This window comes from Chiloscyllium plagiosum, chromosome 31 (genome assembly GCF_004010195.1).
Source record: "Chiloscyllium plagiosum isolate BGI_BamShark_2017 chromosome 31, ASM401019v2, whole genome shotgun sequence".
In the NCBI taxonomy this organism is placed as follows: Eukaryota; Metazoa; Chordata; class Chondrichthyes; order Orectolobiformes; family Hemiscylliidae; genus Chiloscyllium; species Chiloscyllium plagiosum.
In genome coordinates this window covers 1,474,042-1,490,231 of record NC_057740.1, presented here as the reverse complement: position 1 = coordinate 1,490,231, position 16,190 = coordinate 1,474,042, and the positions used below count along the sequence as shown (strand labels likewise).

General features: G+C 40.1%; 1 protein-coding gene across 3 annotated transcripts in view; it reads left to right on the top strand.

Moving 5' to 3' along the window:
- LOC122565130 (UV excision repair protein RAD23 homolog B-like) overlaps positions 1-16,190 on the top strand; it is an 80,096-nt gene that overhangs the window by 44,146 nt on the left and 19,760 nt on the right. For 2 of the 3 annotated variants that reach the window (XM_043720782.1, XM_043720780.1), the window contains exons 2-8: positions 2,794-2,875; positions 4,352-4,431; positions 7,687-8,024; positions 9,549-9,604; positions 10,905-11,032; positions 14,009-14,102; positions 14,302-14,429. In XM_043720782.1, coding sequence (XP_043576717.1) covers positions 2,794-2,875; positions 4,352-4,431; positions 7,687-8,024; positions 9,549-9,604; positions 10,905-11,032; positions 14,009-14,102; positions 14,302-14,429 — 906 coding nt within the window. The remainder of the gene's footprint in view (positions 1-2,793; positions 2,876-4,351; positions 4,432-7,686; positions 8,025-9,548; positions 9,605-10,904; positions 11,033-14,008; positions 14,103-14,301; positions 14,430-16,190) is intronic. The other variant, XM_043720781.1, reaches the window with a different exon arrangement.

Here is a 16,190-nt window from a genome sequence, read left to right as displayed (position 1 = left end):
AAGTGAATCACCTCACATTTTTCCACATTAAACTTCATTTGTCACCTCTCAGCCAGCTCTGCAGCTTATCTATGTCCCTCTGTAACCTGCAACATCTTTCGGCACTGTCCACAACTCCACTGACCTTAATGTCATCTGCAAGTTATAAAAATGACAAGCAGCAGTGGCCCTAAAACAGATCTTTGCAGTACACCACTAGTAACTGAACTCCAGGATTAACGTTTCCCATCAACCACCACCTTCTGTCGTCTTTCAGCTAAGTAGTTTCTGATCCAAACTGCTAAATCACCCTCAATCCCATGCCTCCGTAATTTGTGCAAATAGCCTATCGTGGGGAACCTTAACAAATGCCTTACTGAAATCCATATACACCACGTCAACCACTTTCCCCTCATCCACCTGTTTAGTCACCTTTTCAAAGAACTCAATAAAGTTTGTGGGACACTACCTACCCTTCACAAAACTGTGTTGACCATCCCTACTCAACTTATTCCTTTCTAGAAGATTATAAATCCTATCTCTTATAAACCTTTCCAACACTTTACCCACAACCAAAGTAAGACTCACTGCTCTATAATTACCAGGGTTGTCTCTACTCCCCTTCTTGAACAAGGGGACAATATTTGCTATCCTCCTCTCTTCTGGCACTATTCCTGTAGACAATGGTGACATAAAGATCAAAGCCAAAGGCTCGGCAATCTTCTCCCTGGCTTCCCAGAGATTCCACGGATAAATCCCATCCAGCTCGGGTGACTCACTTTCCGGAGTTGCTAATATCTCCTTGTGAACCTCAATCCAGTTTAGTCTAGTGGCCTGTATCTCAGTATTCTCATCAACACTCACTTTTTCCAGTGTAAATACTGGAAGTATTCATTTAGCGCATCTCCTATCTCCTCGGACTCTTTCATGCAACTCTATCATGCAGAAGGTGGTGCATATATGGAATTATCTGCCAGAGGAAGCGGTGAAGGCTGGTACAATTACAGCATTTAAAAGGCATTGGATGGGAACGGGAAGCAAGATAAGAAATTGCAGAGCCGTTGGCAATGATCTTTTTGTCTTCACTGTCAACGGGGGTGGTACCAGTGGACTGGAGGGTGGCGAATATTGTGCCCCTGTTCAAAAAAAGGGAATAGGGATAACCCTGGGAATTACAGGCCAGTTAGTCTTACTTCGTTGGTAGGCAAAGTAATGGAAAGGGTACTGAGGAATAGGATTTATGAGTGTCTGAAAGACGCTGCTTGATTAGGGACAGCCAGCACGGATTTGTGAAGGGTAGGTCTTGCCCTACAAGTCTGATTGAATTCTTTGAGGAGGTGACCAAGCATGTGGATGAGGGTAGAGCAGTGGATGTAGTGTACATAGATTTTAGTAAGGCATTTGATAAGGTTCCCCATGTAGGCTTATGCGGAAAGTCAGGAGGCATAGGCTAGAGGGAAATTTGGCCAGTTGGATAGAAAACTGGCTAACCGGTCGAAGGCAGAGAGTAGTGGTAGATAGTAAATATTCAGCCTGGAGCCCATTTACAAGTGGAGTTCCGCAGGGATCAGTTCTGGGTCCTCTGCTGTTTGTAATTTTTATTAATGACTTGAAAGAGGGAGTTGAAGGGTGGGTCAGTAAATTTGCAGATGATACGAAGATTGGTGGAGTTGTGGATAGTGAGGAGGGCTGTTGTCGGCTGCAAAGAGACTTAGATATGATGCAGAGCTGGGCTGAGGAGTGGCAGATGGAGTTCAACCCTGTCAAGTGTGAGGAAGTCCATTTGGAAGGACAAATAAGAATGCGGAATACAGGGTTAACGGTAGGGTTCTTAGTAAGGTGGAGGAGCAGAGGGATCTTGGGGTTTCTATGTTCATAGCTCTTTGAAAGTTGCCACTCAGGTGGATAGAGCTTGTAAGAAGGCCTATGGTGTATTAGCATTCATTAGCAGAGGGATTGAATTCAAGAGTCGTGAAGTGATGTTGCAACTGTACAGGACTTTGGTTAGGCCACAGTTGGAGTACTGTGTGCAGTTCTGGTCATCTCACTTTAGGAAAGATGTGGAAGCTTTGGAGAGGGTGCAGAGAAGATTTACCAGGATGTTGCCTGGAATAGAGAATAGGTCGTACGAGGATAGGTTGAGAGTGCTAGGCCTTTTCTCATTGGAACGGTGAAGGATGAGGGGTGACTTGATAGAGGTGTATAAGATGATCGGGGAATAGATAGAGTAGACAGTCAGAAACTTTTTCCCTGGGTACAACAGAGTGTTACAAGGGGACATAAATTTAAGGTGAAGGGTGGAAGGTATGGGGGGATGTCAGGGGTGGGTTCTTTACCCAGAGATTGGTGGGGGCATGGAATGCGCTGCCTGTGGGAGTGGTAGAGTCAGAATCTTTGGTAACCTTTAAGCGGCAATTGGATAGGTACATGGATCGGTGCTTAAGCTAGGACAAATGTTCGGCACAACATCGTGGGCCGAAGGGCCTGTTCTGTGCTGTATTGTTCTATGTGAATAGGAAGGGTTTGGAGGGATATGGGCCAAGTGCTTAAAAGGGACTCGATTAATTTAGGATATCTGCTTAGTCTGGACGAGTTGAACGGAAGGGTCTGTTTTCATGTTGTACAGCTCTATGACTCTACAAAAATGATATTTTGATTGTGGGGAGCATGCTAACTTCTGTGTCAGTGTGGTGCTGGAAAAGTACAGCAGGTCAAGCAGCGTCCAAGGAGCAGGAGGATTGACATTTCGGGCATAAGCCTTTCATCGGGGACTTTCTCCTAGCCATACACTAACTTCTGTTGTTTATTCTTCAGGTAAAGGCGTTGAAGGAAAAGATTGAAGCAGAAAAAGGAAGTGATGCTTTTCCAGCTGCTGGGCAAAAGCTAATCTATGCAGGTAAGATGCAACTTAATTAGTTTTTCAAGGCATTTTAAGCTTAAAGACTTGATCTTTTCAGGTACTCACAGGACACATTCATATAGGAAGGTCAAATTAAGATTGTGGAAAAAGGCAAAGGCTATTTAGCCTCTAGAACTTGGTCCTCCCATTCAATAAGATCATAGCTGATCTGTGACCTACTCACTGCACTAACATTTGCCTCCTATTCCATTGCCTATTTCTCAATATCTGCAATTTTAAAAAAGTCTACCAATCCCAGTTTTAAAATTTACAGTTGATCACCATTTGTGGAAGAGCTCAAAATTTCTGCTGACTTTCTCATGTAGAAATGTTTCCTGATTTCGTTCCTGAAAGATCAGGCTCTAATTTTTCTACTTAGTTTTTTTTAGTTTTTTTTCTAACTGTTGCCCTTAATATCTTTAAAGCTTCAATCAAATTTCCCCTTGATTACTTAAATTCCTGTGCTGCATTTAATAAGATTTAAAAGTCTACCAATTTAATCCATGGAGTCCAGGTATCATTCTTATAAATCTGATATGATCTCTCCAAGGCTAATAGTGTATCATTTTCAAGGTGTAATGCATAGGATTGCCTTCCTGGCTTAGCTGCCCAGGGCTTTTCTATAATTCATGTTTATCTGACAAGAAAATGATTCCTAACTACCTGCCATTGGGGTTCTGAGTCCAGGAAATACAGCTGGATGATTCTACAAGGTGATGCTTGTCTAATCAGAGGCCATTTCTCTTGGCATTTGTTGCTCTTTCAGCATAGCCTAATTCAGTAGTTTCATTTAGTCCAATGTGCTGTACAGAGTGGAGGTGGTCAATTTGCTGGGAACATGGGATGGCTTGATACAGCAAAGTACAGGGGTGGAGAGGAGCAAGAGGATTCAAGTTGGGGGAAGACAAGACCCTCTCCTTCCTGTGGAAGTGCCAGCCTCTTGAAGGACAACCCGTCTATTGGTGGGGCAAGCCTGTGAACCCGTTGGGTCCTGAGGAATTCTGTGGGGCTATGAGAAAGAGCTGGAGGACTGAATGAGGGTGCAAGAGAAGGAGGCAAGGAGGGAGAGAGGGTGTAGGGATGCAAGGAGAACCTGTGGATCCTGAGTCTAATCCTTCACACATTTGCATATTCTGAACCTCTCTCTTCTCCCACCTCAACCCCTCTATCTTCACCACCCCACCCCTTTCTGTCACTCTACATTTGGTTGTTCTCCAAAAACAAAAATGCCAAAATAGCCAAAAAACTTAGCACTCTCCATTGCACATCCACCAACATAATCACTAGGTTAATGTGTGATCTACCTCAGACCTACCACTGTTGGTCCTATTTTACTTTAGCTGTGCACGTGTAGGCATACACTTTGAATGTGACTCTTCATAGTTAGGCGGTTATATCTAACCGAGAAGCTTTCAAAAGGGGAATTGTCTTCCTTGACTCTGTCATGTGTATCCATAAATGTTTTTGTTCCAGGAAAAATCCTCAATGATGACACGCAGCTTAAAGATTACAAAATTGATGAGAAGAACTTTGTAGTAGTTATGGTAACCAAGGTAAGTGACTGAGGTAGGATCTAAATGATGGAGCATGTATAATCATGATTTCTTTATGTTTTAAATGTATGGTGGACCTATTTCTATTTTAGGGGAAGCGAATGTGACGATGAACTAGTGACTTTATTTCCTACCAACTTCCTCACCTATAAAAGCCATCTCTATTCAGTTGGGTGGTGTGTGCAAAGAGGACAAGCTGATAAAACTGTTGATAAGGCAGAACGAAGGGATCCTAATGTGTGTGGGGCTATTGAGGAACTGTTTTCAATGGCGAGAAACAGGCAGAGGATGATCACAGAAGCTGAGATTATGTATGATAGGGTGGAACTTAAAGGGTTGAACAAGGGATTTTTTTTTTAAAATCCTTTTCGAAACCTTGTCCATGAGCATATAGATGGAATTCAGAATGAATTGCTTGTGGATGATAGAAACAGTAGAGTTTGTAGGTAGTGCAAGGAAGACATTAAGTTTCAGACAATTAAGGTATGGACTAAGGTTTTTTGAATTAGAGTGGAATTGTGCTCTCTGTTAAGCACTGCACCTTGGTTCAGCCTCTCGAGAGTTAATTTGAAGAGAGAGCCATCGTTTGTTTAAGGTTGTGCGTATATTTTCAAAGCTGGCAATACTCTTTCCTACTTCTCCTGCAATGCCACATCTTAAGTGCAAAAGGTACCAAGTACAGATGACTAATAAGACAAAAATGGGTATCCAAGGTGAGAGGGAGACTGGGAGTGAATGTTGGTTTTCCATGCCTGAAAGGTTGGTCAGAACCCTGAATATGGGGAGTGGGGAGCATCACATCCACTTTTTATGATGGTAAAGGAGAATATGGAAAATACATTCTGGAATAAGGAGTGGGGATTTAGATGTAACTACCCTTAACATCAAGTCTGCATTTGACCAACTGTGGTACCTAGGCATCCAAACAAAACTGGAGTCAATAGGAATTAAGCAGACAGCTATCTTGCATTTCTGGCACAAGGCAAGATGGTTGTGATTCTTGGAGGGCAGTCATCTCATCTCTGGACATCTCTGTTGGAGGTCCTCGGGATAGTGTCCAATGTCCAGTCATCTTCAGCTGCTTCATTATCTTTCCTCCCTTATAAGGTCAGAAGTACGGATGTTTGCTAATAGTTGCAACAACTCAGATACTTAAGCATTGTGTCCAAATGCACTGAGGTTATTCTAATATCTTGAATTAGGTTGACAAGCTTTCAAAACACATCTGTGCCACAAAAATGCCAGATAATGATAATCTCCAACAGGAGAGAATCTAACCATATATAGGGGGCCTAATGGTATTAATCCAGACACTCAGGTAGTGTTCTGAGGACCTGGATTCAAATCCTGCCATGGCAGAGGGTGAAATTTGCAGACAACAAAAATATGGAATTACAAATTTAATGATGACCATGAAATCCTTGTTGATTATCAGAGGAAAAAATCCATCTGGTTCATTAGTGTCCTTTTTTGACTCTCCTTTGAAAAAGAATGGACGTCTTAGGAATAGTCAGGAGGACTTGAGTCTTGAGCTGTGAACTGAATGCTGCTGTGCAACTGTTCATTTATGTCTAGGCATATGGATGGTGACTTCAGCTTTTACTGATAATTCCTCTTGAACATTGGTTTGGAAAATGCTCTGCAGCTATCACTTCCTATTCCTGATTGGTTTTGCTATACTGGAGTGGAGAGTGCTCAACATTTCAACTTTAAAATTGTGTTAAACAATGTTATGATTGTGAGTCATTTCAAACATTCTTCCTGACACTCAGTTGAAGAACTGTTTTGGCAGGCTTTCAGTCTTTGCAAAGTTACTGCTTAGTGTGATGGAACCAAGGAAAGAAGTAAAGCACATAGAAGAAGAGTTTTATTGGCACATTCAATTCTGCTTTTCTTTACCCCTCCCCAAAAGAAATTGATCATCTTCATTGGTATCACTTGATTTCTTGGAAGCAGCCATTCAGATCAACTGAATTCACATTTCATTATGGATTTAGGACAAATTATATCGATAATTGATAAATTGCAACTGAATTCAATGGCTTTTATATTGGGGGAAGTGTCATAAGAAGTCACCAGTTCCCATTAGATGGGTCTTAGTTCTTTTTTAAGTCAATTCTTTATGCAAACTGCAGGTTGAGAGCTGTGCCATGAGCACTGATCTCTCCATATTAAGCACATCTCAAAGAAACCATGTGTCTGTGTTTGGGAGTTGGAATCTCCTCGTTTGTGATAATCACCATTTTGTTAAAAATAAAGGCCTTCAAACCCGGGACTAAAATAACAACACATACTTCAGAGCCCCAGTGTTGTCTGGACAAACAGAACGTTTACATGGAATGTCTTTTTTTTCCCCCTTATGCCCATGTTTAGGGTTTCAGAGACTTCTTGCTGACAGTTTTCAGTGATTTTTGTTTTATATATGCTGGATGTAACTTCAATTTTGAGACTGCAAGATTCAATAATTTATAAAGTGTGGCCTGTTACTTGTTGCCTCAAATGGAGGTTTTGTAAATTCTAAAAATAGCTGCTTATTTTTCTTTGGCCTCAACAATGGTTTCTGAGGAAAGATTAAAGCAACAGAACTTACCTTAGTCATCATCTCATAATTATTTGCTGAAATACAGTAATCAATGCAAAAACAGCATTGTGTGTCTGTCTCCTTCTTCCTTTTTTTTTAGGGCAATAAGGTTTTCCCTTTTTTTGTTTCTTCTCTTGCCATCTATGGCCTCTTTCCTTTTATTGTTGAAAAGGCAGGTGAATTGCTCCCAAACCTTTTTGGTGCTATTTCAAAGTCAGCATGAGGTTTTCTCCAATATTTAAAAATTCAAACAGGTTGCTCTCTCTAAAAATTAAATATTAGGACTGGAGCTATTCATGTGACTGTCATCATGTATGCAATTAAATGGAAGTTGTAGTCAGGCAGTTATGAAGCAAATGTTATTTGATTGAAACCAATCCTAGTCCTGAAAAAATGAGAAAACCAACTTTGCTTTGACCCTTCTACAGTTTGGGATGGACTAACCCATAACCCTCTTTGGGATCTACTGGAAGGTGTCCTTGCATAGTTCAGGAAGAAGAGCTGTCAATATGGACTCTCAAAGAAGCCTGTTTGATTTCTATTTGAGACTGACATAAAGTTGTTGACTTGGTTGGATGTGCTGAGGTACTCAGCACTCTTGTTTGTTTTACTATTATTCAGTGCAGCTGACCTCACTCCACATTAGTGCTTAACTTTTTCTTCTTTGAAAACAGCCTAAAGCAGCTCCTGTGCCTGCACAGCCAACAACACAACCTGTTCCAGTGCCTGCATCAGCGAGTACCGCTTCAGCTGTGTCCACCTCAACTACAACTTCAGCCACGGTTCCAGCTTCAACTGCAGTTCCAAGCTTAATTGCAGATTCAATTTCATCTTCAAGTCAACCTCCCAACTCTAACCCTACTCCAACCTCAGGTGCCACTTCTGTTGTCCCTGCCTCGCCTCCAGCTATTGTTCCAACGTCTGATTCTTCTAGTCCAGTTACGGAGGAAAAGCCAAAGGAAGAAGAAACAACGGAAGAAACCAGTGCCGTTTCTGAAGCACTTAACCCAAGGTACAATAAAGTTGGGTAGGAAAAGTGCTGGATATTAATGCATATGATTTGGGCTGAAGTTAGGGAAGAAATCACCAGTACCTGGGGGATGTCCTGTTGGGGTATCTCATTTAATTTTTAGGAAGTCCTTTCTCAGTTATGGTTGAAGGTTTTAAATTTACTTTCGAGACTTAATTCCTACCTGCATGAACTAAGCAAATGGAAGAAAGAAGAAGAAATGGCTTAATTTTCCACTGATGCATCTGATTTTTCAAAAGATCCAATCAGGCTAATGAAAATCTATTTTGGTCTTGAGCTGCTGTAAACTTTTGATTCCAGATATCTGGAACTGCTTATAGTTGCATTGAAATTTCAGGATGTGCAGAAATACAGCAGTTGATTATTCAGATTGAAGACTTGCAAAATGTGAATTTGTCAAGTTATGTCTGCAGAGACTTTTTTTTTCAATTTGACCTTTTGTTGAAAGTGTAGCGCTCCAAAATCCTTCTGGGCAACAGCTAAATCTCTCTCCCCTTGTACACCCCCCCCCACCCACCCACCTTCCTGTTTTTCTTACATGCTGTGCTTATCACAGCATGACATGATTGAGCTTGGGAACTCAGTATATGCAGTGTTGTGAAAATGAGTCTATATTAGCATTCTGTTGGAAAAGATATCGGGACTTCTAATACTTTGTACCCTTGTAGTGAGATTTTAAGCACATTCTTAATTTCCAGATGTTCTTGTGGTCTAGTTTATCGTGGAATGATGATGCAATTGTACTCCTGAGAAAATAGAATGCATTTAGATAGTTAATAAGCCTGCGGGTGTTTCAGGAATTTAACAAAAGTTTTTGATTAAAGCAGTGTGTTGATGCTCTGTATTGTCCCAGTAATAGAGCCACAATCCAGCCCTGATGATAAATAGAAGTATTTGACTGAACTTGCGAGCATTTATTGTCTTTCTATGTACCTTCTGGATGTCCGATTTAAGAACAAGGTTACGTGGAAGCTGAGGAAAAAGCAACCTGCTTATCCTGCCTTGAATGGTGTATGGTGCAAAGAACAAATAAAATCAGTCAAACTGTTTGTTAAAATTGAATTTTAATTGACGGAGAATGTGATTATCCCAAGTAGATTTGCATTTTATTGCTTATGTAATTTTGCAAGTTGTGCTATAATTGACAGTAAATTGATAATTTACTGAGCAATCATTTCCAGTGTTGAATACATGTTTATAGAAGCTTTGAACAGCCTCTTAACTAGCAAGCTATAATGAACTTTCCTTCAATGTTTGATGCCAACAATACAATTTGTTACTACACTAATCTCCGTGTCCTTTGTCACTTAAGTTTCAAGTTTTGTGTTGAAATATTTACACGTCTTCAAGACAGTGCAGTCTGAACTGATGCAATGTGTTCATGAGAATCTCTACATTGTAGAATCTTGATTAATTATATTAGAACCATGCAATAATTTGATTGCTATGTTAAGGTGGCAGAATGATGACTTAAATGTAACTGTAAATTTTAACCTGTTGTTCCAGATCTGTGGCTGAAGAAATTGACTTGAATTTGGTGGAAACAGCCTCATCTACATTAGGTATGCTGATTAAGGATTTGTTACTGCTGAAATATTGGGCAATGAATATATTAATTAATTTCACTGTCTTGCTGTACTGTTAATATGTTACATAAATTTGAATTCTTCTCCTTTTTGTACACATCAGACACTGGAATAATATGAGAAAGAAAATGTAATGCTTACACTGGCGCTTAACTTGTTATGTTGACGAAGGAAAGGTATTCTATAATTTTTTTTTGCATATAATCAAACTAGGAGCTGGAGTAATCCCTTTAAGCCTGCTCTGCCATTCAGTATGCTCATGGTTGATTTTCTATTTCAGTGCCATATTCCTGCTTTCTCCCTATTTAATATGCATTTAAAATTAAAAAAGAATCTACCTCTTCCTTCAACATATTCAGTGACTTGGCCTCCACAGTGTTCTGATCCACTGGATCACTGCCTTTTGAATGAAGACATTTTTCCTCATCTCAGTTCTAAGTGGCCTGTCCATACCTGAGACTGTGAATCCCTGGTTCTAGATGTCTTAACTAGGGATATGTTCTGTTAATAAATATTTTATAAAGGTTTGTCCATCATTTTTTTGCATACCAACGTGAGGCTAACTGGTCTATAATTCCCTGCTTTCTCTTGACCTTTTTTAAATAGAGCTTTTACATTAGCCACTACCCCATAGGAACTGTTCTGGAGTTTACAGAATCTTAAAAGATGACCAACACATCTACAATTGCTAGGGCTACTTCCTTAAGTACTCTGATGGAAACCACAAGACCTTGGGGATTTATTGTCACTTATTCCATCCATTTCTCCAACACTATTTCCCGACTAAAACTGATTTATTTCCATTCCTCCCTCTAGACCCTTTGCTCCCCAACATTTTTGGAACGTTATTCATGTCCTCCTTTGTAAAGAAGGACATTTTCTTTTCTTTGAATTTACATTTACTTTCCTTTAAATTTCTGCAGGTAAGTTCCATGCATTGCATGCAAGAAAGAAATCCTTTTTTCTGCAGAACAAACATACCGAAGAGCTATCACATTCTGGTTTCACTTATTCCATTGTGTAATCTGGACAGGCTACATAAAAAGAATATATGTACATGTTTTGTCTATAGTATAACTGGGTAAAATTCTAGTGTTTGCTCACAGAATTGCTATCTCTCCTAAACTGTCTGCAAAATTCACTTGTCAAAGACCACCTGGAATTTTCAATGTTTGATTTTAAAAAGTAAGAAATACTCTATTATAATTTGTTGAAACTTTGTGATCTGTCAATGAATTTGGACTGGCGTAGGTTCACTTATGCACATTTACTCCAGTAACAGGGCAAGCCTATGAAAATTTGGTGGCAGAAATCATGTCAATGGGCTATGAACGGGAGCAGGTTCTTGCAGCACTGCGGGCAAGCTATAATAACCCTGACAGAGCTGTGGAATATCTTCTGACGGTGAGTTAAAGGTGGAGATTGAAACGTTTTAAGATATTGAAATATTTATTTTTGGTGTAGAGGGTGTTATTATTTTGTACCACATTGCATGAGAGAAAATTGAAGATGACCAGTAAGATTGTCATTGACCTGAAAAATTAGCTGTTGCTTTCCACAAATGCCCTCAACATAGTCAATAATTCAAGGAATGTATGTTTTTATTTCAGATTTGCGGCATCCACGTTATTTTTATTTTAAAGAAGGAGCTTTGCCTTCAGTAGTGTTTAAAGTTATATCCATTCTGGAATTTTAATGTAATGAGGTACAAAACAAGCACTCTACTTACTAAGATCAGCTAGATCCTGGGATCTTCTGGACGACTTGGCTTAGCATTATGCCAGGCAGTGTCTTTGTTTAATGTACCATGAGATCAGTCTTAAGTATGCTGGTCACTGAAAGACACTTCTACTGAAAAATGTTGTGGAAACTATCAAACGTTGAAGTCTGCGGTGTGCTGATTTGGTGGCGACCAGAAGTAATAACCTACCTGCTACCTAAACATTGGAGCAGAGTGGCATAATGTTTTACAAGCACAGTGCTGGAGAAGCGAAACACATCTCGCAGCATCTGTGCAGAGAGAAACAGTCAATATATTGAGTTCAGACCCGAAAGAAATTGGAAAACGTTTTACACATGCCTGGCAAACGAAGGAGGAATGAAGGGAATAGATGGCGTAGAAGCTGAGTGCAAAAGATAAAGGTGTCGTTAATGATGGGGAAAGTGAAAAAGATGTAAAATGCTATAAATTAAGATGTGAATGGGACAGACCGGGTTCTCTCTACTCGGTGGAGGGTCAGTAAACAAGACAAGGTTTGGTGGGAGGGGAAAAACAATGTAAGAAAAATAAACAACAGACGTGGTCAGTTTCTGAAGTTGCTGAATTCAATCTTGAGACCTCATGGCTGTAAAATGCCTAAATAGGAAATTAATTGAATTTCTTTAAGCTTGCATTGCACTTTATTGGAACATTGTAACAGGCCCACGGCAGAAATGTTGGCATGAAAGCAAGGTGGCTTATTGAAATGGTCAGGGCTATTCTTGTGGACAGTGTGAAGCTGTTTCACAAAGCAGTCATCCAGTCAGTGTTTAATTTTGCCAATTTGCACACAATTTTCTGATGGTTATTTATGTTCCCTTATTGCGACTGTGGGAAAAATTGTATGTTGATTTCAAAATAGAGCACTAGAGCTCTGAGTACCTTGGTAATAATTTACTACTTCAACTCTATCATCCCATGCTATTTTGTCACCAACCAAGAGTTTATTTGGATGTGAGCAGTGAGATTATCTGATAGATTACTTTAGTATATTGAGATTTCGTTGTCTTTCTTCTTGGAATCTTAAGTATATATATGTGATTCCTCAATAATGTGTTGTGGCCAACAAAATGGGATTATTGAAGCCTGTCCTGACTCTGCAGGAACGCTGAGTTAATGTACTCTGTACATAGCACCATGTCCTTAAAGGTTTCCTACTATTGGACTTAATTAAATAACTGGACTCAACTGTTAAAGGCAGTTCTTCTGAACTCTCACTTGCTGTTTTCTACCTTCCTTGATTAAATAAATATGCCAGAATTGTTTGCAGTTTTAAACAGAATCGATGGCAAAACTCCTTCATTTACATAAAAGTAAAATAATGTGGATGCTGGAAATCTTAAATAAAAGCAGAAAATCCTGGAATTACTGAGCAGGTCAGAGGAATTTGTAGAAAGACGTACTTAACATTACAAGTCAGTGACTATTCATCAAAACTGAAAAGATAGAAATGTAATAATATTTAAAACAGTGGAAGGGGACAAGGACAGGCAGACCTGTGATAGGGCTTGGTCTTTCCTGTGTCAAGGAGACTACAACGTGAACAACAAATACAGTCAGCTAGATTGAAAGAAGAACAAGTAAATGTTTCGCTCCAGGGGTGGGAAAAGAAATGATAAAAGGACATTTTGCATCTCTTGTGCTTGAATGAGTAACTTTTGCTGAATGCCTATTCAGTTCCAAAGCATGTGCCTGCACTGCTGTAGCTCTTTATTTCAATTCTGCACTTTGTTCCCATGCTAATCTTTCTGTTCTTAGCCAGCTCCAATGAAGCTCAAAGCATATTTGAGGAACAGCATCTCATCTTTTGACTCGGTGTTTGCAGCCTTCTGGACTCAATGTATTGAGTTCAGTAATTTTTGATCATAACCTGTGTGGCTTGTTCTGTTTTTATTTGCTTGCTTGGTCTTGTCTTTCTTTGTTTATTCCTTCATACTGTATTCGGGTAGCTGCAGTATAGCCATTCATGCTTCATCTGGTCATATCTTTTTCCAATTTGCCCACAATCATTCTCATTGGCTTGTATGAGGAAAATTTTTTCTGTTCTGTCTACTCCATCACAGCTTTGTTGCCTCTATTTTCTTAACTCCTCCTGGTTTCTGCTGACTTAATACCAGTTTTTTTTAAAGTTCATTTAAAGGTCATCAGCTGAATGTTATCTTTCTCTCCACAGATATTGCTTGACTTGAGCGTTTCCAGCATTTAATGTTATTTTTAAACAATTGAGATTGAGGCAATAGCTTGCAAATGTGCCTTAGTTTATTTTTCTTGCATGTAAAATTGGCCTGACTGTGTATTACCATTTCCTCTCGAGCAATTGTACAGCTATGGCAAAGAAACTATGCTTATTTCTTCCTGATTAAGCCAATGATTCACCAACTCAAGTCTGAAAAAAGAGGTGTCTATCTTGCCGGTGTTCAAGAATGGAGGATGCTTGGTACTGACCTATTCTGACTTCTGAACAGTGGCTTGGTTTTGTAATTTTGATTGTTAATTTTGGGGCAACTTTATTCATTTTTTGCGTTGGCTGTTTCATAATATTAGGTTGGTTTGTAGTTTTGTCTTTTAGTTGTGGTGCAGGTAAAACGAGATGTGTAATAAATGTTTTGCCCTTTGTTTAGGGAATCCCGGCAGAGCCAGAAGTTCCAGAGGAACCACAACCTCGAGTCACAACACAACCACCGTCACAGCCAGCATCGCAATCTACACCAAGCAGTGAGTACAGTCAGTCAGTATTGGTAACAGGGTAATGTGGTGAGCTTCTCTGATGTCAATAGCATGGAAAGTGATGACTAAGAATTAAATTTTAAAAATATAGCAATCTATCACATTGTTAGTGAACATTCATTGTATGCAGTGGAGGAACATACAGTTGTTTCAGTTTGTGCAGATGTCTAATAATGATCTTTTTCAGGTAACCCACTGGAATTTCTACGAACCCAACCCCAGTTTCAGCAGATGCGTCAGATAATACAGCAGAACCCGGCACTACTGCCAGCCCTACTCCAGCAGCTTGGGAGAGACAACCCAACACTTTTACAAGTATGCCATCCATTTGTTGCCTGTTCAATATCACTTGCATCAATGTCAGTGTCTGCAAAGCTAACACTGTCTCACATTTCAATCTCCTTTTTGTTTTTCATTAGTTTTTGTTAGATTGCAGCCTCGTGGCTACCAAGAGTGCCAACAGAGCCTTTCCCCAAGTTCCACTTCCCTGCCCTTTCTCCTGATATTTGTGCTGGCTCTCAGAAGAGAGTTTTACTCCTTAATTCCCATTGAATCTAGTTTTGCTAGGGCTCTTTGATACCATACTTGGTCAAATACTGCCTTGACTAAGGTGTAGCAAATTCTAGAGCACAAATCTTCAGTACTATTGCCAGAATGTTATCAGGGCCCATAGCTTTTGCAATATCTGGTGCCTCCAGATGTTCTTTGATATCACATAGTGAATAAAAATGACTGAAGTCTGGCATCTGTGATGCAACAGACTTCAAGAAGAAGCTGAGATAGATTATCCACTGGGTACTTACGAATGAAGGTGCATGGAAATATTTGCATCTTGGGTATTTCATTCATGTACTGGGCTCCCCCATCATTGAAGATTCAGATATTTGTGGAGCTGAGAACTCTTGTTATTCAAATATCCATCAACATTCAGAATTGAATTTGGTAAGACTGCAGAGTTTGAATCTGATGTATTGCTGGTAGCATGATAAATATGCCAGAAATTAGTATATGAATTGTGATTGAATATAATTCTACAGATGGCCAGCAGTGCTTCATGGGTGCCCAGTTTTAAATTGTTGGATCTGTTTGGAGTCCTGTCCCATGAAATAGTGATACGGCCACACCATCCAATGGAGGGTATCCTCAAGATAAAGAGAAGGCATGGTCTCTACAATGAGTATGCAGTGGTCACTTTTGTCATTGTGTCATGGACAGCCATATCTGAGACAAGCAAATTAGTGAGGATAAGGCCAAGTAACTTTTTCCCCCTTGATTGCCTTGGTTACCTGCTGCAGACCTAATCTAGTGGTTATCATAGATGTACAGAATGGAAACAGACCCTTTGGTCCAACTCATCCATGTCGACCAAAGATCCTAAATTAATCTAGTCCTGTTTGACAGTACTTGGCCTATGTCCCTCTTAAACCCTTCCTATTCCTGTACCTATCCAGATGCCTTTTAAATGTAGTTGTACCAGGCTCCACCACTTCCTCTGGCAGCTCATTCCATATCCGCACCACCCTATGTGTGGAAATAATTGCCCCTTAGGTTCCTTTTAAACATTTCCCCTCTCTCACCTAAAACCTATGCCCTCTCGTTCTGGATTCTGCCAACCCAGGGAAAGATCTTATCTATTTACCTTATCCATGTCCCTCATGATTTTGTAAACCACCTATAAGGTCACCCCTCAGCCTCTGATGCTCCAGGGAAAACTGCCCCAGCCTGTTCAGTGTCTCCCCATAGTTCAAATCCTGTAACCCTGGCAATATCCTTGTAAATGTTGTCTGAACCCTTTCAAATTTCACAACATCTTTCCTATGGGAGAAAAACCAGAATTGCACACAATATTCCACAAGTGGCCTAATCAAAGTCCTATACCTTAAACAACTTGGTCCACAGTAAAGATTCTGGATTAGTGGTGCTGGAAGAGCACAGCAGGTCAGGCAGCATCTGAGGAGCAGTAAAATTGACATTTCGGGCAAAAGCCCTTCATCAGGAATACAGGGAGAGAGCCTGAAGCGTGGAGAGATAAGTGAGAGGAGGGTGGGGGTGGGGAGAAAGTAGCATAGAGTACAA